Source organism: Netta rufina (genome assembly GCF_964035555.1).
Source record: "Netta rufina genome assembly, chromosome: 5".
NCBI classification, from domain to species: domain Eukaryota; kingdom Metazoa; phylum Chordata; class Aves; order Anseriformes; family Anatidae; genus Netta; species Netta rufina.
The window spans coordinates 30,738,107-30,758,209 of NC_140128.1; the positions used below are offsets into that span (position 1 = coordinate 30,738,107).

Consider the following 20,103-nt stretch of genomic DNA (forward strand, 5'->3'; position numbering starts at 1 on the left):
CAGAGCGTGTATTTTAGTGTCACGTAGGACAAGAGGAAATGTCTGTGCTTCCAATTCCTCCAAAAAGATAATTTCACAGGGGAGCCTGGACCTTGTAATTATTATTTTTATGAATTTGTTTTAATTGGACTTTTGCATGGCAGGAACGGCTTATTTTCTCAGTGGGGCTCTGTGTGCCAGATAACCAGGATTAAAGACTACAACCAGTCACTGAATAAGAAAATCACTGAGAAGAGAGAAACAGCTGGAGACAGGCCAAAAACTCTGCCAAGAGATGCTTCAGTGAGTGAGTGCATTCACTCTGATGAGGGGGCCAGAGGATAGCTCTTGAGAAACAGTTCCTGAATTAGCTTTTAGTCTTGTTATCTGGCAGTGAACTTTATAGCTTTCACAAAGAGGAGCAGGCTTCACAATCCTGCCCAGTGTCCTTCCAGTGATGACATCCTGGATGTCACTGGGCTGTATGAGAAAGACTCTCAGGGCTCTAAGCTGAGGAAACCTGTTAGCAAAGGCTTGAAATGTTCCTTTTCCTTACCGGGTATTGCTTTTGGCACAAGAACAAAACTGACACTGCGAAAGGAAGGCTGCCAGCAAAGTAATCATGAGAAAAAGGATTAAACCTAGTTTAACTTTCTAAAAGTGACCGATTTACATTAGTGGTTTTTCAGGAACTAAGAGAATGTGCTGGGCAGCTTGCACGATGGTGAACAATTGAGCATCCAATATACAGAGAAGTAAAAAATGTGGATTAGGCCCAATTGTGCAAATAATTTTGCCCTTTCCGCTCCTTAGTGAATATTGCTCATAGCTTTGCAGGATCATGCCTTATACAAGCTGTTCTTTAAACCCAAGATTTCAATTCCTTGAACCATGAGTGGAAAAAGGTTAAAATATCAAATAAGCCATGCACCTCTTTGAGGTGCCATTTACTTACTTCTTCTGAAGTCACTTGTGGCTCTTTTATAAGTTGTACTCACCACATTTTTTATATCCTCTTAAATAAAATGTGTGTGGCTCTTGGCAATGCAGCTTATATGCTCATAAAATCTGAGTAACTTTGTGCTAAATTCTAATTAAGAAATTTAATTGAGCCTCCAGTTGCTACTATGTCTGTGTGAGCAGCAGCTGGGGACCACCTAATCATTCAGAGATCTGTGCTACTTTCCTTTTGTTTATTTAAAGAGTTTTATGTGACGCTCTACTTTCTTTTCAACAAATTCCCTTGAAATATCGGACAGTGAATGAAAACAGCATGTAAACCTCTTGGCTATTCCTAGAAAACCATCTGAGTACTCTGTAAGTGATATGAAAGCTCTCTCTTTGCGCCGTAGGTCAAAATCCTTTCTTGTGTGGCACAGAAAAGTAGCAATGTTCTTTATTCATGAAAGCCTTTACCATTGGAAAGGCTCAACTGTCAAAAGAAACATTTTGTTGTTATAGAGATTTCACCACCATTATTTTCCACCATCTCCTTCACTTTGAGACTTTGTTATACATCAAGAAATCCAGTGTCAGTCATCTATCTTTCAGCGGTCGAAAGTGGCATTCGTACCAAGATCAGAGCCCCAGAGTGGGACTTTGAACCCACTGCACTGGTAAACACCCAGGACAGCACTGCTGAACTCATTAGAGATATTCCGGAGCAACTCGGGTCAGGCTCTGTACCAAGCGCTCAGCGTCTAAGAATCGGTTGCACTCGAGTAAATTAAACAGTAACACAAATAACACCTCAGAAGCCCAGAGTTTTCAAAGGTCTTTTTTCCCCCCAAAGCCTACTTAGCCATGCTTACATGCAATTCAAGCATACAATAGTCGAATTTCTACCCTATTTCAAAGCGTCTGCCTCTTGGTTTTGTTTAGGGCCCAGTTCTGCTGAAACGGTTTCAGCTGATAAGATTATTCTGGTAAGCAGGGCTTAACCTTGGGAAACAAAGAACGGTTTGAAATGCAGAGCTCACCCTTCCTTCTCTCCCAGGATACACATGAACACACAGCCTGCTTTCACTTTCCTCTCATTTTAAACCCCATCCAGAGCAGAAATCCTGCCAAGAACCCTCCCCATGCCCATTCCGGCATCTCTTCCAGCCTTCCCCAAACACCCTGCGGAGGAGCCGGCTGTGCGGGAGCGCCGGGCTGCCTCTGCCACCTGCTGGCAAGGCCGAAAATGCTCAAGAAATTAAACCGGAGGCAATAATGTAGTCCACGCACCTCTAAAACGAGGCTTGCAATCCAAAGATATCTTAAGACAATCCAAAATATCTTAAACCTGTGTCTGTTTCCAGTTAAGACTGAGCAGCTGAGCGCACCCTTACTGGGTCTGGCTGGGGATTTCTGCTCCTGCCTCCTGGTACCACGTAAATGTAGGTCAGGGCTGAAATCCTGGCAATGCTAAAGGTGGAAGAGGCCAAGACTGGCTTTCCAGCTCCATATCCTAGGCCCGTTACACTAAGTGGTCCACACAACAGATCTGCATGTGCCTTGTGAATGTTAGCTGCTTACTTTATGTTAAATACATAGCTGCGTGAAGCTGATATTCAGATCTGTGAGAGGTTAATAACACCTTTGTGAACCGTAAGCTTCCTGAGCACACTCGGGTAATTGCTCCAGTTACATGCTCTGGACTAACAGGAGGTAAAATGCCCATGCAAAATCCATTCCCACAAATGATGTCAGTCCACCAGAGATGTTTCTCACACGAGTATTGCTCAGTGAGTTTCTCCTATTGAAGCTTGTTCTTGATCAGGAAATCACCAATACGGCCTAGTGCCTGAAGCAGCAGCCTCGGAGAGGTCAGCTCCGAGCACCACGTACCCAGCACCACGACGGTCCACCCTGTGAACAACGAGCCGCCCCTGCAGCCTCCCGGGCCCTAGGCAGCACCGGGCTGGCTGAGGCCCCACGGGGGGACCGGCGCCGGGCGGCGCCACCGCGCCCACCCCAGCGGAAGCGGCGCAGCGGGGCGGGCCGAGATGGCGGCGGGCGGCGCGGAGGAGCTGCAGCAGCAGCAGCAGCAGCGGCGGCTGGGCCGGCTGTCGGCGCTCTCGGTGTACCGCCGGGCGGCGGGGGCCGAGCGGCTGGAGCGGCGCCGCCGCGGGACGCCGCTGCCCGCGGGAGGCAGGCGGGCCAAGGCGCGGCCGAGGCGCGGCGCGGCGAGAGGAGGAGGCGGCCACGAGCTCGCGGCGCCGCCACCGCCGCCGAGCGCCGCCGTGCCCGGCCGCGTGGAGCGGGCCGAGGCAGCGCCCGGGAGCGCTGAGAAGAAGCCGCCGGGGGGCCCCGCGCCGAGCCCGGGCGCCCCGAGGGTGCGGGCTCCGGGTGGGAGCACCGAGGGGAAGCCGCCGGGAGGCCCCGCGGCGAGCTCGGTTGGCGGCGGCGTGCCGGGGCTGCTGCGGCGGCTGGGGCTGCTGGAGGACAGCCGGCGGCGGGCGGCGGAGCTGTTCCGCTGGCTGGTGGCGCCGGTGGAGCCGGGGGAGTTCGCGGGGCGGCACTGGGAGCGGGCGCCGCTGCTGGTGCGGCGGGGGGACCCCGGGTACTACGCGGGGCTGTTCTCCACGGCCGACTTCGACGCCATCCTGCGCAGCGGCGAGGTGCAGTTCGGGACCCACCTGGACGTGACCAGCTACGCCGAGGGGGTGCGGGAGACGCACAACCCCGTGGGCCGGGCCCTGCCCGCCGTCGTCTGGGACTTCTACCAGAACGGGTGCTCCCTGCGGCTCCTCAACCCCCAGGCCTTCTCCAGCACGGTCTGGCACTTGCTCTCCGTCCTGCAGGAGTATTTTGGGAGCATGGCGGGGGCCAACACCTACCTGACGCCACCAGGCACGCAGGGCTTCGCCCCCCACTACGATGACATTGAGGCCTTCGTGCTGCAGCTGGAGGGGAAGAAGCACTGGCGCGTTTACAGCCCCCGGACAGACACTGAGGTGCTGCCCCAGTTCTCCAGCGCAAACCTGACGCAGGCTGAGCTCGGCAAGCCTGTGCTGGAGGTGGTGCTGGAGGCTGGGGACCTGCTCTACTTTCCCCGGGGCTTTATCCACCAGGGCGATTGTCTGCCTGACGCGCACTCGCTCCACATCACGGTGTCCTCCTACCAAAGGAATTCCTGGGGCGATCTCCTGGAGAAGCTCCTCCCGGCGGCCCTGCAGATGGCCCTGGAGGAGGATGTTGAGTACCGGCAAGGGCTTCCCATGGGCTACCTGGGGTACATGGGGGTCGCCAACTCCGATGCAGCTGACACTCGCCGAACAGCCTTTGTGGAGAAGCTGCAGAGACTGATGAAGAAACTTGTTGACTATGCACCCATTGATGCTGCTGTGGATCAGAGAGCCAAGTCGTTTCTTCATGACTGTCTCCCCCCAGTGCTTACCCAAAGTGAAAAACAGCAAAGCGTGTATGGCTTTCCGGCCCAGTGGCAAGATGGAAGTCCCCGCAATGTTGACATACTAATAACAAAAGACACAGAAGTTCGTCTCCTCCGACATGGCATCATTAGGTTGTGCAATGAAGAAGCAGGTGTGATGCTGTACTACACAACAGAAAATTCAAGAGTGTATCATAAGGAAGAACCCAAGTACCTTGAGATAGATCCTGAGTATACAGACAGTATTGAATTTCTTCTGTCTTCCTATCCAAACCATGTCACTGTGGATACCCTCCCATGTGGAACCTTGGACGACAAGATTTCTTTAGCCACACTCCTGTTTGAGAAGGGCATTCTGACTACTAAGAAACCACTGGTGCAAGTGTAACTCTTGTTTTTGTACAAAATAAACATACATTTGTTTAGAAAGTATTCTCTCTTGTTTTCACTTTATACCTACTAGGTGTGAATGAGCAGTCTGATCGCAGTATCTGATCTGAGTGAAGAATGACTTTGACCTGGACAGAAAAATCAAATGTTCTTATTAAAACAAGGATCTGCTCTAGAAGCAACTCTGCATGGCTGAGTGACTGGAGAGGGTTTTTTTTTTGTTTGTTTATTTGTTTTGTTTTTTCATTTCCCCTTTTGCCAGCCATATGCATCCTAGCTAACTTCAGGAAGCTAGTGAACTTTTTACAATCTGTAAATGTTCTATGTTTACCAAGTATTGTAAAGCAGCCTGCACTACTGTGGGAAGTACTCTTATTACATACAGACATACTTGGTGATGGGTGTTTATGATCCTGGTAAGCAAGGCACTTAGACTCTGTGAGGTATCATTAAAAGTGCTGTTAGAGCTAACGTTATGAGAAGAGAATAGCACAATCTTAGTTCCCTTTCGATGTGGAGCATCAAAGTGGACTCCAACTCACAAGCACCATGCCATGCAGATAGCCCACAGCAGAGATACTCCCCTGCTGGTTATTCAAGCTATTAGAGAGTTTTGTTAAAAGGATACAGCTCTGGGTATCATGTCTACAGTCAAACAGGAACATGTGCATGAGAACTTGCTGCACTGTTAGTATCTAACAAGATACTTGCTGCATTGTCGATACTATATTAGGAGGAGCTGTTGACTCCCTCTCGAGGACAGAGAGGCCTTGCAGAGAGATCTCGGCAAATTAGAGAGCTGAGCGATCACCAATGATGTTAAATTTAACAAGAGCAAGTGCCAGATTCTGTACCTGGCTGTATGTACGGTCTGGGGGATGAAAGGCTGGAGAGCAGCCCTATGGAAAGGGATCTGGGGTTTCTGGTCAATGCCAAGTTGAATATGGGTCACCAGTGTGCCCTGGCAGACAAAAGGTCCAACTGTATCCTGGGGTACATCAAGCACAGCATGGCTAGCTAGTCAAGGGAAAGGATTGTCCCACTCCGCACTGGTGTGGCCTCACCTCAAGTCCTGCATGCAGTTTTGGGTGCCCCAATAAGAAGGACATAAAACTATTAGAGAGTGTCCAAAGGAGAGCTACAAAGATGATGATGGATCTATAGGGCAAGATGTATGAGGAGCAGCTGAAGTCACTTGGTTTGTTCAGCCCAGAGAAGAGGCTTAGGGGAGGCCTCATGGCGGCCTGCAGCTCCCTCATGAGGGGAGAGAAGGGGCAGGCACTGAGCTCTGCTTTCTGGGGACCAGTGAGAGGAGCTGAGCGAACGGCATGAGTCTGTGACAGGGGAGGGTCAGGCTGGATATTTGGAAAAAGTTCTTCACCCAGAGGGTGCTGGGCACTGGAACAGGCTGCCCAGGGCAGTGGTCATGGCACTGAGCTTGTTGGAGTTCAATAAGTGCTTGGACAATGCTCTCAGACATGTGGCCTGATTTCTGGATGGTCCCATGTGGACCCAGGAGTTGGACTCGATGATCCTTGTGGATCCCTTCCCACTCAGGATATCCTCTGATCCTACCATAAAGGCAAGGCCATATGGGTGGCATGATTGCCAGTACCGACTGGAGCTGCACACAGGCTCCTCAGGTATGAAAAGTTTCCTGAGCTAATCCTGAGGCCACAGGATTTCAGCAGCACAGCACAGGCCTGGAGGCCATGCTCTATGCACAATGTGGCACAGGCCTGGTTGTGCTCAGGTTAACTGTTCTGTGTACACTCAATGTACAATGATTTTCTGATCAGGATCACCACACTGACTTCCATTGAGAAAAATAATGAGATGCCTAAATGTTAATGAGGACCTAGTGACAAACTGATCTCTCCCTTGCAACAGTGAAGTTGCCCTGCCATTTAACATTTCCCTGAGCTGCTCCATAAATTTCCTTTGCAAGCTTCCTGAGCCCCAGCATAGGATGTCTGGTGTACTCTTGCATTTGAATCTTTCCACATCAGCTGGAAATAATCTGCATGGGACCTGACTTCATTAGCTTATTTGAAATTTCTCTGGTCAGCCTCTGCTCACAGGTGCACCAGTACAATACCACCAACATCCAAGGGAGGGGGACTGCAGCTGTGCCTTCCTCTGGGTCTATTCCCCAAGGATAACAACCAGCAAGCCTGAAGGCAGATTGTTATCAAGAACCTTGTGCCATGTGTTTGCACTTGCTATTTGGTAACTACCCCTGTGGCATTTGGCCTGACAGGGTTGGCAGGTACAGCCTGTTCAGCGGTGGGACACTAGGCCTAGGCAGAGCTGAGTAGTCAGGCTGTTTCTGCAAAAGCAAGTTTTTTGTTAATCAATCAAACAAACAAAAAATGTCTACAATCTCAAAGAAAGAAAATGCTAGGCATGTTCTCCTCCCCTTTGTTGCACCTTTCTTTTCACCATTGAACCCAGTGACAAAGAGTCCATTTTGAACCTCCTGGCCTTCTGAGATGCGGAATGAGGCTCACAAAGCTCATTCAGGTGGCCAGGAAGATGCTTGCAAGAGGTCTATATTTTATTCTACCCCAACAGCAAGCACACCCAGGTCTGAAGGACCTGACCTGACAGGTGCTTTTCCAATTATTGAATTAATGTTTTTCTTTCACACCTGCATCAGTATAGCCCCAATAACATGGCTTCACCTACCCACAGCTGTCAGCACAATTGTGTTCATATTTCCTGTATTTTCCCTGATCTTTTTCAATCAGGCATTGAAAAAAGGAATAGCATTTGAACTGATCTTAACTGAACACATCATATGCAATATGCTGTTATCTCCCTGGTGGTCAGTGAACTCCAGATAAATGTCTGTACTTTCCACATAATTGTGGTCTCCCCACGTAGATACCATCTTTGGCCCATAGATTAAATCAACATCTGCCATATGCACCTTTTGGTACAGAGATTTCACCACATTTACAGTGAAGGCTTCATCTCAGATGGAAACATCTCTAACTAAACTGCAAAAAGTACACAATGTGGTATGTTAGAAGTATACTGGTGTCCCAGCTTAAGAGCTCTCAGGCTGCTGGGAATGAGATTTTCCCTCTGGAAAAGCTGTGTCTTCTGTGCCTTGTGTTCACCTACCCTCGGGAAGGACATGCTCTGACTGGTAACTTCCACTTCTGGCCTGAATATGCTCTGGCCATCCAAGCTGTTCTGCTTTCTTCAGTCTCCTCCCAAAGGATTTAAGTACGTCTGCAGCTTTGTGTTTGGATTGAAAAATCTCTCTTGTATAAAAGAGATCAGAACTGATAGAAGAGAATTAGTAGCAAATGAAACACCCTTCCCTACCTAGTATATTTTGTAATCAGTGCTCCCAACATGTCTAGCCAACACCCATGGGCCCGCCCTTCTGCTAATAAGGTGCTGGAAGGGGGGAAAGGGAGGGAGAAGAGTAGGTGGGAGTGTGGGAGGGATGAAGGGAAGGATGGAACCCTGTGGCAGTGGCACACCAGATGTTATCATCTGGTGAAAGGCTCAAGACTGTCCCCATGCCTGCAGCTGGCTGCACATGATGATGCTGTGTTGGGTGCAGGATCATGTTGCTGGGGCAGCAGCTCATTGGAGTAGCAGAGCAAGATGACAAAATGCTCCCAGTCTGTGGTGCCAATTACGTGCAGGTCTGCATGCAGAAGAGCAGTAACCTTTCATGTTGGGAACCTACTGCTTGGCCAAATTTGGGAGATGCAAGTGAGAACCTGTGAGAAGAACTTCGGTATAGAGAGAAGGGCTGCAGCTGAGCCTCCTTCTTGGTCTGGTCTTGCAAGGAGCAACAACAAACAGCCCTGGTTATGAGGACTACCAACACTGCACATATGCACACTGCTAATCAACAAGTGCCTGGGCAGAGGTGATGCCCCTTGGAAATGCTCCTGCAGTGCCAAGGAACTGAGTGCACTGAGACCACCCTGCCAGAGATGACAACAGGGCTGCAGCCACAGCTTGAGGCAGCCTGGATATCTCCCAGCCCAGCGTGGGCCCATGCAGTCCCTGCCCAGCGTTCTCCTCCCTGTGGGTGGGAAGCAGCATTTATACAAGGAGCTCCAGCCCACATGTAGACACTGCGAAACGATCCAGGGCCATGGGACAGGTCGCTGCCCTCTCTGTGCGCCAAGTGAGCTCCCGCTGCTGGAAGAGGCAACACTGCTGGCATGGCCCCAAGCCATTGCTCCCACAGCGCTGCAGCCCCCCATGGATCCCCGGTGGGCTCCCCGCCCGCAGCCTGTCCTCCATGGCCGCCAGCATCCGCTTCTCGCCGGCCACCCGCAGCCTCTTCGACGAGCCGCTGGGCATCGCCGTGCAGGGCCTGGGCCCGCGGCAGCAGGTCACGCTGCGGACATCCTTGCGGGACGAGGCGGGCGAGCTCTTCCAGGCCCACGGCCGGTACCAGGCGGCGGACGACGGGGAGCTGGACCTGGCCCGCTGCCCCGCGCTGCCGGGAGGCAGCTTCAGCGGCCTGGAGCCCATGGGGCTGCTCTGGGCTCTGCAGCCCCGCAAGCCCTTCTGGCGACTGGTGAAGAAGGACGTGCAGACCCCCTTCCGCCTGCGGCTGGAGGTGTTGGAGGGCCACGGGGACCCCCCCGGGCAGCTCCTGGCCCAGGCCGAGCACGAGCGGCTGTTCCTGCGGGACGGGGTGCGCAGGGTGCCGGTGCGAGAGGGGAGGATCCGGGCCACGCTCTTCCTGCCCCCCGGTGAGTACTGGCTGTGGCCATCCTGTTGTTTTTCTAAAAGAATCATGTTTAGTCAGTGCAAGCTGTTCTATGACCTGCATAAAGAGGAGCCCATGAAAGCCCCCATCCTCTCTTCCTCCCATCTGCTGCTCCCAGTGACCAGCCTGACCATTGTTCCCATTCACCTGGCCGTGCAGGTGCCAAGACAAGATTGCAGACAGAGGAATAATCCATCTTTCCAAGAGCTTGAGGCCACAAATTTGGAGGAACACTCAGCAAGCAACAGCGAGTGTGCCAGGAGGTGTCTGAGGCTGAGATGCTGAGGCAGTGAGTGGTGTAGAGAGGCTCTGTGCCAGCCCTGCCTTGTTGCCCAGAGCTGGCTCCATGTGAAAAATCAGGCAGTCCTCCTCCTGGAGGGTTTGAGGGAATCTTCTGTCTCTCCCTGCACAGCAGCCACTGTATGGTGAACACGATTCACCATGTTCAGGTTCCTTTGTTGGCACATATGCTCTGTGGACAACTTCAGTAGGTGAAAGGCAGAAGAGGAGGGGCTAAAGAACTTTTATGGCGAAGAAACCTTTCCAGACGGAAAAGACAAACATTAATTGCTCTCAGAAAGGGTTTCCTCTCTGAGCTGTATGATGTGCTCAGGAACACCACCAGGCTGCAGTACCTGCTAAGTAGTTAAACAGAGACTTCTCTGCCGGAGTCCATGGTGCAGAATGGCTGATATCTCATGTTCAGCATCCCCCTCGGCAGTGTGGCCAGGACTCCCTCCCCTGCTCCACCTCTACCCCTGCCTGCTGACCAGGAGATGAAGGAAGCCACTTGCATGCATTTTGTATCCAAACTTCCCAGCTTCCCTTCACTTGAGATGCTTATAGTAAATCAAATGCTGGCTCATTTTCTCAGGGTCCTTAGACCCGCTCCTTTAACTAGGGTGTGTTTTAAAATTATAGACCCTTGCCACAGTCCCTGGTTCTTTGAATTGTTTCCTAGGCACAGGGTAGAAGGAGTTTATTCTCAACCCGCAGACACCACAGCAAATCTTTAGCTTCACAAGACTGCAAGCATGTTCAGTATTTCTGTTGCACAGCTTCATTTGGAGATGTATTTCCCCACTGTGATTTCACCACATTCAAATTGTCCTGCACTGAGATGTCCCAGTCATGATTTTCCATTCCTGGCAGTGCTCTCCATACAGGACATCTCTATGTTATGATTCAGAAGTTGGATACCAATCAGAAAACAGCCTAAGGCCATACAGAGATGGAGAGCCCAAAGAGCTTTTGCTACAGCACTGTCCCGCCTCCCCTGAGCACTGCCACAGACAGAATCACAGAATCATAGAATGGCTGAGGGTGGCAGCGACCTCTGAAGATCATCTAGCCCAACCCCCCTGCCAAGCAGGATCACCTAGAGCACATTGTACAGAATGGCATCCAGGGGGGTTTTGAATATCTCCAGAGAAGAATGCTCCACAACCTCTCTGGGGAACCTGTTCCAGTGCTCTTTAACCCTCACAGTAAAGAAGTGCCCCCTCATATTGAGCCAAAACCTCCTGTGCTTCAGTTTGTGCCCGTTGCCTCTCATCCTGTTGCTGGGCACAACTGAAAAGAGACCAGCTCCATCCTCTTGACACCCTCCCCTCAGATATTTATATACATTAATGAGGTCTCCCTCAGTCTTCTCTTTTCCAGGCTAAACAGGCCCAGTTCTTTCAGCCTCTCCTCGTACAACAGGTACTCCGGTCCTCTAACCATCTTCTTAGCCCTCTGGATTCACTCCAGTAGTTCTCTGTCCCTCTTGTACTGGGGAGCCCGGAACTGGACACAGTACTCCAGGTGAGGCCTCACCAGGGCTGAGTAGAGGGGTAGGATCACCTCCCCCGGCCTGCTGGCAACGCTTCTCCAAATGCAGCCCAGGCTGCCATTGGCCTTCTTGGCCACAAGGGCGCATTGCTGACTCATGATCAGCCTGCTGTCCACCAGGACTCCCAGGTCCCTCTCTGCAGAGCTGCCCTCCAGCAGGTCACCCCCAGCCTGTACTGGTGCTTGGGGTTATTCCACCCTAGGCACAGGACCCTGCACTTGCCCTTGTTGAACTTCATGAGGTTCCTCTCGGCTCAACCCTCCAGCCTGTTAGGGTCCCTCTGAATGGCAGCACAGCCATCTGGGGTATCAGCCACTCCTCCCAGCTTTGTGTCATCAGCAAAATTGCTGAAGGCGCTCTCAGTTCCATTGTCCAGGTCGTTGATGAGAAAGTTGAAAAAGACCGGACCCAGTACTGACCCCTGGGGGACACCGCTAGCTACAGGCCTCCAACTAGACTGCACCTCAGCTCTGCCATCCAGCCAACTGCCAATCCACCTCACTGTCCCCTCATCTAGGCCACACTTCCTGAGCTTGTCTATGAGGATGTTATGGGATACAGTCTCAAGAGACCCGTTTTTAGGACATTTTCTGTGCTTGTTCAGTGTAGGCCGACAGTGCTCTGCTACGCAACTGAGACATGGGTACGGGCAGCTGCAATCCTGGTCTCTGGGGTACACAGCCACTGCTTTGAATCCTCACAGTCTGTGTAAAGCCAGTAGATGTGCTGTCACCTGCATGCAAACAGCAGAGGAAGAGACTTTTTTATCTGCCAGCACTACACAGCTGAGTGACTTGTCACGTCCCTTACATAAAATACACTCTTCTGCAGTTCATACTGTGTACCTGGCTTGATGCATTCTAAACCAGAGAAACATTTAAATGAGTCATTTCAGACAATATTGCTCTTGTCTGTTCCAGGAGAGGACCTCTTTCCAGGAATCATTGACATAGATGGACTTGGAGGAGGCCTTCGTGAGTCCAGAGCCAGCCTACTGGCCAGTCATGGCTTTGCCACACTGGCCCTGGCTTATTACAACTATGAGGATCTGCCCCAGGATGTGACCAAACTCCACCTGGAATATTTTGAAGAGGCAGTGAACTACATGCTGCAGCACCCACAGGTAGGAGCACCCTCCCTGTCCTCTGGGATCCAGGGAGTACCGCTTCTTCAGAGCGTCTGTCCCTTCACCTGAGTGATCTCTGTGGAGGTGTCTGGATGCTTGCCTGGCTCCATGGCTGGCATCTGCAGGGGTTTGGGTGTCTGAGCTCTAGAAAGTTGGAAGGGTCAAACAGATATGCACTGGAAGGTCACTGGAGAGAGATCACAAAGCAATCTCACAGGAGACAGCTGAAATGTAACATGGTGGGGAGGCTGTGCAGGAGAGAGCCTTTGTGAATTGTCACCTAATGTCCCTCCTCCTTCAGGGCAGGTGTTTAGCACTTGTCCAGCAAAAAAAAAAACAAACTAATTGTTGCCATCCCCTCCTTTGTACTGTCATGTAAACTATCAGTGTTACACAATATCCTCCTCCGGTAATTAGCTGTTGTATTTTTCAGCTCAGTACTGATGCTTTTTTTTTTTTTTTTTTCTCCTGTCCACCAGGTAAAGGGGCCTGGCATTGGCCTGCTCGGTTTCTCCAAAGGAGGTGATCTGTCTCTCTCCATGGCTTCCTTCCTAAAGAACATCACAGCCGTTGCTACCATTAATGGCCCTGTGGCCAATACAATTATTCCTCTCAGCTACAAGGATAAAATCATCCCCTCTTTGCCCATTAATCAACAGTATAATAAGCATTATGATGACAACGTTCTTGATTTTTCTGATGCCCCTTTAGACCCCTTTCAAGTCCCTGGCAACCAAAGCCTGATCCCAATAGAGAAAGCTGAGGCACATTTACTGTTCATTGCTGGTCAAGATGACCATGTTATCAACAGTGAGTATTTTGCTACTGAAACCTGCAAGCATTTGCAGGCTCAAGGGAAGGAAAATTTTCAGATACTCATTTACCCTGGAGTAGGGCACTGCTTTGACCCTCCCTTTTTCCCTTTGTACCCGATAGGAAACCACCCTGTTTTTCAGAAGCGGGCAGTCTTGGGTGGGGAGCTCATGGCTTATTCTAAAGCACAGGTTCATGCCTGGCCACAGATCCAGGCTTTTTTCCACAAATACTTAAATGACAAGTAATGTGGAAGAAGCAATGTACAAGTAACACACAGTTTTGAACAACCAGATCTGATGAATTCTATTACATTTATCAAGTCAAATCCCATTCAGTGCTGTACCAGTACAGCTACAGTGTCTTCCATGACTTTGCACATCCACTACTCAGAAAAGAAATAGTTTTCAATTTTCTGGTTTTCCCTCAACATTTTTGCTCAAGTGTTAAGAAAAGGAGTGGAGAATAATTTCACATTAGCCATTGATAAAATAGGTCAAACAAAAAATCCTCGTTATTTTTCTCACCTGTTTTCTACTTTAATATTTGACTGCACTTCGCAAATTACTGCGGTCTCCACATGCATATGCTATCCACAGCTCATACTTAGAGCAAAACCTCTCAAATACTAATTTTGGCACGTGGATTTCACCACAGTTATGGTGAATGTCTCATCACAAATGGAAATATCTCTGACCTCTGAGCTGCTATAAGTGTGCAATAATGGATGTTATAATAAGGATGCTGGGGTGTCTTCGGTGAACTTTCTAGAAGAGTTGTTTGTCTTCTGTTTTCATCTTCCCTTCAGAAGAAAGGGCTCTGGATCATGAATACTTCTGGCTCCAAGATGTCATTGAAAAAGCCAAATTTTAAATGACTGTGATCTCCCACAAAATGGGGAACTATTAGAGCAAGAATTTAAATAAAGAGAGAATGAGATTTGAAAGCCATGGAGTCATTAGCTGTGCTTTGTTTAGAAGCAGGGATCTTTGCATCTGGGTCACCAGGCTGGAACTTGCAGGAGCATGGGAACCAGGGCTGCCCAGGTGGGGAGAAGAGATAAGAGGAGACTGACATGTCCCTGTCACCTTCACTCCTTTGCTCTTGGGACACCAAGTGTGGAGGAGGAGTTGCATATGCCTTCAGGGCCCTCTCCCTTATCATCTGCTCCTGCACATGATCAAGCTTGTGATTACACCCAGCACTGCATGCTGAAGGGTGTCATTCTCAGCAGCAGTTCTCATGTCAGACAGCAATACACTAATGCTAGATGACAAAGCACCTGACCTGCTCAGGAGAGATGGAGCTCCCTCCATGGGGAACAAAAGACTGCTGAGACTCTGCCTAATACCTCTGACTATCTCACATTACAAAGCAGGACAATGATGAGGATTCCCTCATCATTCCCTCATCATGTTTCTGCTTGTTTCCAAACCACTAAGTCAGACATGGGGAGCTCCATGACAGAGGTACTGGTTGCACACTGGTGCATTTCCTTTCCATGTCATGGCAGTGGATCCTGACTGAGACTCTGTCCTGTGGCTTGTGAACACCGCTGCCCACCCTGCCCCACACATCCCCTGACCCACAACCACAGCCCAGTCCTGGGTAGCTCAGGAAGACACCCTGGTTAGCATCCCCAGGAGGGGCTGGGAGAGTAGGAGGAAGCTGTGCTCTTTCTGCCAGCCCTAGACAGCAGAAGACCAAGCTCTGGGTCAGTCAGACAGACAGTCAGTTGGGTATGGTGGTAAAATTGTTAATATTTAAGATTCGAGAGGTCTGACTAAGAAGTTTATCCTAACAAAAGGAACATGTCTTCTGATGAAAAGCTTGCAGTCTGTGATTGTTTTCAACCCCCACTAATACCCCCACTTCTGAGCTAAGGTAATACCAATGTGCCATTCCTCCAGACTCCTCTCTAGACTGTCAACCATGCAGTTAACAAGCTCCTTCAGGACTCCATCCTTCACTGTTTTTGAACATTACCATTTGGACTTTAAATACAAGTCAGTCCAGAACTGGATATCTGGCTAAAATAAATGTAATTGAAATTGATAAATTTGATTGGAAAATATTGTTTATTTGGGTAAACAGAAGGTCCTAATTTGTTTGAGGAATTTATTTCATTTTTTTTCTGCAACTGTTTGTTACTGTCCAGCCAGTGGTATGGGTACAAATGTGACAAACTCTATTAGACATGAGCTGTTGACCAAGTCTGAGACTAAGATTGGATCCAGCAGCAGCTAGGCTCCAGAGGAGTTCAAAAAGCAAGGCTGTCCACTCTGACTCCTGTGACTCAACAGGAGGGTCCCTTCATGCTTTCGGTGGGCTGTCAGCTCAGTGTGAATAAAATGCGGGCTGGGATTTGAATAGCAAGCGACTATTTTCGCATAAAAGTAAGTCTTGAGAGCAATTAAAAGGTACCTTTAAAATCATGATCTGACATAAGACATCTTGGTGAGGTTAAAACATGGGCTGGGATTCCCTGGAATGTAACCTTGTGGCGCATGTGTGTGTGTTGAGACAGATGGGCACTGGACCATTCAAAGTGAGAGAGGTTTCTCTTCATGGGAACCCAGCCCAATTTATATATAGATGTTACTCTCCTAAAACCTTCAAGGTTTTTTGTTTGTTTGTTTTCAAAAATGAAATACCTATACCCAGGATCATCCCTCTAAACAAAAGAGGGGAAAAAACAAACAAACAAACAAACGAAATCCCCCACACAACAAGGTACCGCAGACTCAATGGGATGCCTTTTTCAGTTGGCACAGTGAAGCATCTAAGCAGTGCACTGAATCAAAAAGCTTGGATCCTAAAAGATTCCCAGGACAACCTAAAATGGGAAATTAAAGATTTCAAAGATAAATTAACTGAACAACAAAATAAACCATCTCAACATTGATGTCTGTTTCTCATACTACTGCTCTGGTACAGCTGGATATTGTGGATGACCTTATTTATGATATAAATAAATCATAAATCTGGATGACCAGATTTATGTTATTTTTCTTGTCTATCCCCATACCTTCTGGATAACTCGGCTAACAGGAGGAGGAGGAAATTGATTCCACCACTAGCCCTAAGTACAGACCCTATCTAAAATGCCCTGTTGAAGGAAAAACTATAACCTGTCTCCTTAATACTGGAGCTTCTCATTCCACTTCACCTGCCTTTGACTTCCCACATTACCTTTTCTTCTGAAGTTATAAATCGTGTGGGTATTGCAGGATAATCCATCCCATGTCCTCTTATAACTTCTGACAGTGTTTCAGTCAGTCCTGTTTCTGATTATCTTACTTTTCTTTTAACAGATACTGCTCTTAGTAACTTGTTGAACAAAGATCTCTTGTGTAAACTAAGTTGTGCCATCCACTGTTATCTGGATGGAATGTTTATTGACATGTCAACAATGCATCACGAAGAATTCATCTCTCTCCTTCATCTCTGGCAATCTAATCTTGCGTTGACACCTGTCTCTCCAGACCTATTTTTTCTTCAGGACATCATGGAGCAAGGACATTTTCAGGACATCGGGACTTCAGGACATCTTTACAGATTTGGTGTTCTCACGCTAATGGAGTAGGCCACTTGCTAGGTGCTGAACCTGTCCAAATTACTTTAAATTGGGAAAAGCTTCTCCTGTGTGTTTCTCAGTAACCTATCTCAAAGGAAAGGTATTTGACTGGCAATTGATTCTCTTTTGCCAACCCCCATGGATGGTGAATAATATCATGACTTTCTTACCAAACAGATCCTTACCTCATGGCCTGATCATCAGAATATATCCTTGCTCAACCCAGATCTTATCCTTTCTGTAGATGGTTCTTGCCTCCAAGATGCAACTGGAAAACTTGTTTCTAGATGTGCTGTCAATACTGTGCATGCCACATTGGAGGTCTTTGCTCTTCCTTCTGTCTCTTCTTCACAAGCTGCTGAACTTGTTGGTCTTATCTGTGCCTGCGTTCTGGATCAGAGTCAATCTGCAACCATCTACCCTGACTCTTGCTATGTCTTTGGTGTTGTACGTGATTTTGGTCAGCTTTGGAATCACTGGTTTTTCTACCTGTACAGGTTGTCCTATTAAGAGTAATTGTTACATGATGCTCTTTTACAAGCCCTTCTTCTACCCTCTTCTTTAGCTATTGTTGCATGTCAGGCTGACGTAAGTTTCAGTTGAGATAAAGTTAATTTTCCTCATAGGAGCTGGTATGGTGCCAGCCAAAACCACAACATGGGGCCATGACACTGTCACATGAGGAAATGGTCTGGCTGATCATCCTGCCAGTACTGTGGCCCTTTGTAGCCCTTAGGCTCTGTATTTTGTTGTCATTTGTCTTTCTGACTCTGATTCACCTTCTCTTTCAGAACTTTAATTATTGTAGAACAACGCTCCTGCAACTGAGAAGGACTCTTGGCTCCACAGTGGTTGCCAATTTCACCCAGATTCTTTATTGTGTTCTCTGGATGGTCCTTTGGTCATGCCTCACTCCATTTTACCCTGTCGTGCTTATGTGTCACACTCCGTGGCTCACGATAGCCAAGGGGGTGTGATTGCAGCCATACTGTGAGATTGGTTTGCTCCAAACTTTTCTGTGAAGCATGGCAGTATTGTCCCACCTGTCCCATGTGCCTAGTCCATAACATAGGGCGGTATACAGAAACAACCCCTGCAGCACATCTCTAACCTTGGGACCTGCAAATAATCTGCAGATAGAGTTTCCTCCAGATGGCTAAATGTTGTAATCCAGAATATGTGTTTGTAATCCACTGCAAGTTCTCAGGATGGGTTGAGGCTTATCCCTGCAAACAGGCTCATGTCACTATTGTGGCCAAGAAAGTTTTAAGAGACTTGATACTTCGATTTGGCATTCCTCTTACAACAGATAGCAATCAAGTCACTCATTTCACAAACCAAGTGATTAAAAATATTTGCACAGCTTTAAACATTAAGCAACACCAGCATTGCGCCTACCATCTTCAATATAGCAGTACAGCAGAAAGAAACTCTGACATGAGAAGTAAATTAGCTAAGGTATGTTAAGAAACAGGCCTAAAATGTCCAAAAACACAGCCACTACCACTGCTGTACATGCAAAGCACAGCAAATAGGAAGCATGGCTGTTTGCCTCATGAGATCCTTATGGGATGGCCTACGAGCCTTCCCTGAAGCACTGCACAGACTTGACCTGCAACTGACTGATGTTTTCACATTGAATTATTGCAGGCCCCGAATGAAACATGTAATATCTGTACATTATCAAGTAACGCAAGATCTTCCAGAGCTTTCCTTCAAACTGTGCCACGCTCTGGAACCAGGAGACTGGGCTTACATCAGGTTGCACCAGAGAAAGAACTCTGGAAGGGAGCACACCAGTTACACTGCACTACCCTCACTGCCATCAAAAGGAAAGTAATTCCCCACCAGATATGTGAATCTCCCTGTAGGAAGGTACCACCACCCAACAACACAACTCAGAGAAAGGTGCCCCCTCCAGAAAACACGATGCTGACCCTGAATCTTAAACCCTCTGCTCCAGGCCTGGCTTTGTGACTGGACTGTGGTCACAAGGACGCATGACCATAACATGGTCTCTGACCATGATAATCAGATCCATCTTCGATTGCTCCTTTAACCTCTGGAATTAGTTTTACAACTATTTAGAAATATTATTACAATTCATTTGTATAATTTTACTTTATTCTAAGCCAAAGGTTGTTTATACATTAATAGCACAGGAAACGAGGTTCCAAATTCTGACGAAAACATTTTTAGGCTACAGTCTGCATGGATTAGGAGCCTGTGGAATATGGAGAGGTATCTCTCTTCTTAACCTTGCAGCTTGGGTAGCTGTTGTGGCAAATCTATTCAAGTGATGGATTTGCACGTCATAGAAATCACAGAATCGTTAAGGTTGGAAGAGGCCTTCAAGATCATCTGGTCCAACCATCCCCTACCAATGTCACCCACTAAACCCTGTCCCTAAGCACCAGGTCCAACTTTTCCTTGAACAACCCCAGGGATGGTGATGCCACCACCTCCCTGGGCAACCTGTTTCAATACCTGACTGCTCTTTCTGAGCAGAAATGTCTCCTAATTTCAAACCTGAACCTCCCCTGGTGCAACTTGAGGCCATTCCCTCTAGTCCTATTGATTCCTGGAAGCACTCTACAACTCAAAGCAAATGAGTTATACAGTAGGTATGTGGTTTACATGTATTTCGGCACAGGGCGCGTGCGTGATAGCTCCCAAAGGCATGCGCACCCCAACGTGGCAACTTGCCCTGATTATATGCAGTAAAGTGTTACATATGCATAAAATTTCCCAATACGCCTATATATATGCATAACCTATCCCTGTTTTAAATTAAAATTAGCTCCAATAAGTCATTTCCATAAACTCCTCCCGTCTGCGCTTGCGCAGTGCCTTGTGGTGGTGCTGGTTCGGGGGGCCTGGGGATGAAGGCTGATAACTCCTCTTCATCACCACTAGCTGACCCCCTGCCTTTGTACAAACTCAGCGGCTCCTTGGCTCTTGTCCAAACCACAAGGTCGGTCTCGGCTGGTTTTTGAGACAGGTTCCCCATTTCTGTCAGGAAACATCCCCTGTGAGGGGGCCCCGAGACTCCTCGTTTCGGGTTAATTTGCACAGTAGCAAGCAAAGACGCTCAGCAACATCTATTTTAATGCCTCTAGTATTTAATTTATTTAATTAATTTAATTTATTTATTTATTCAAACCATCTATTTTGGCCGCCTCACAGCCAAGCCCAGCCCCCCGGCCCGGGCTCCCGCGCAGCGCCCAGGCCCCTCCCCGCGCGGCGGGCGGGC

At 48.6% G+C, this 20,103-nt stretch overlaps 2 protein-coding genes across 2 annotated transcripts; both read left to right on the forward strand.

The window, feature by feature from the left end:
* Positions 1 to 2,969: 2,969 nt before the first annotated feature.
* On the forward strand, positions 2,970 to 4,745 carry RIOX1 (ribosomal oxygenase 1; the record flags this gene model as incomplete). The annotated part of the gene is made up of 1 exon (XM_084287331.1): positions 2,970 to 4,745. One exon carries the CDS (start codon positions 2,970 to 2,972, stop codon positions 4,743 to 4,745), a length of 1,776 nt encoding a protein of 591 aa, XP_084143457.1.
* Positions 4,746 to 9,021: 4,276 nt separating this feature from the next.
* LOC311210112 (acyl-coenzyme A thioesterase 5-like) lies at positions 9,022 to 13,521 on the forward strand (the record flags this gene model as incomplete). The annotated part of the gene is made up of 3 exons (XM_084287902.1): positions 9,022 to 9,483; positions 12,255 to 12,457; positions 12,940 to 13,521. The coding sequence occupies exons 1-3, from the start codon at positions 9,024 to 9,026 to the stop codon at positions 13,519 to 13,521; spliced, it is 1,245 nt and encodes a 414-aa protein (XP_084144028.1). The 5' UTR covers positions 9,022 to 9,023.
* Between the last annotated feature and the right edge of the window lie 6,582 nt (positions 13,522 to 20,103).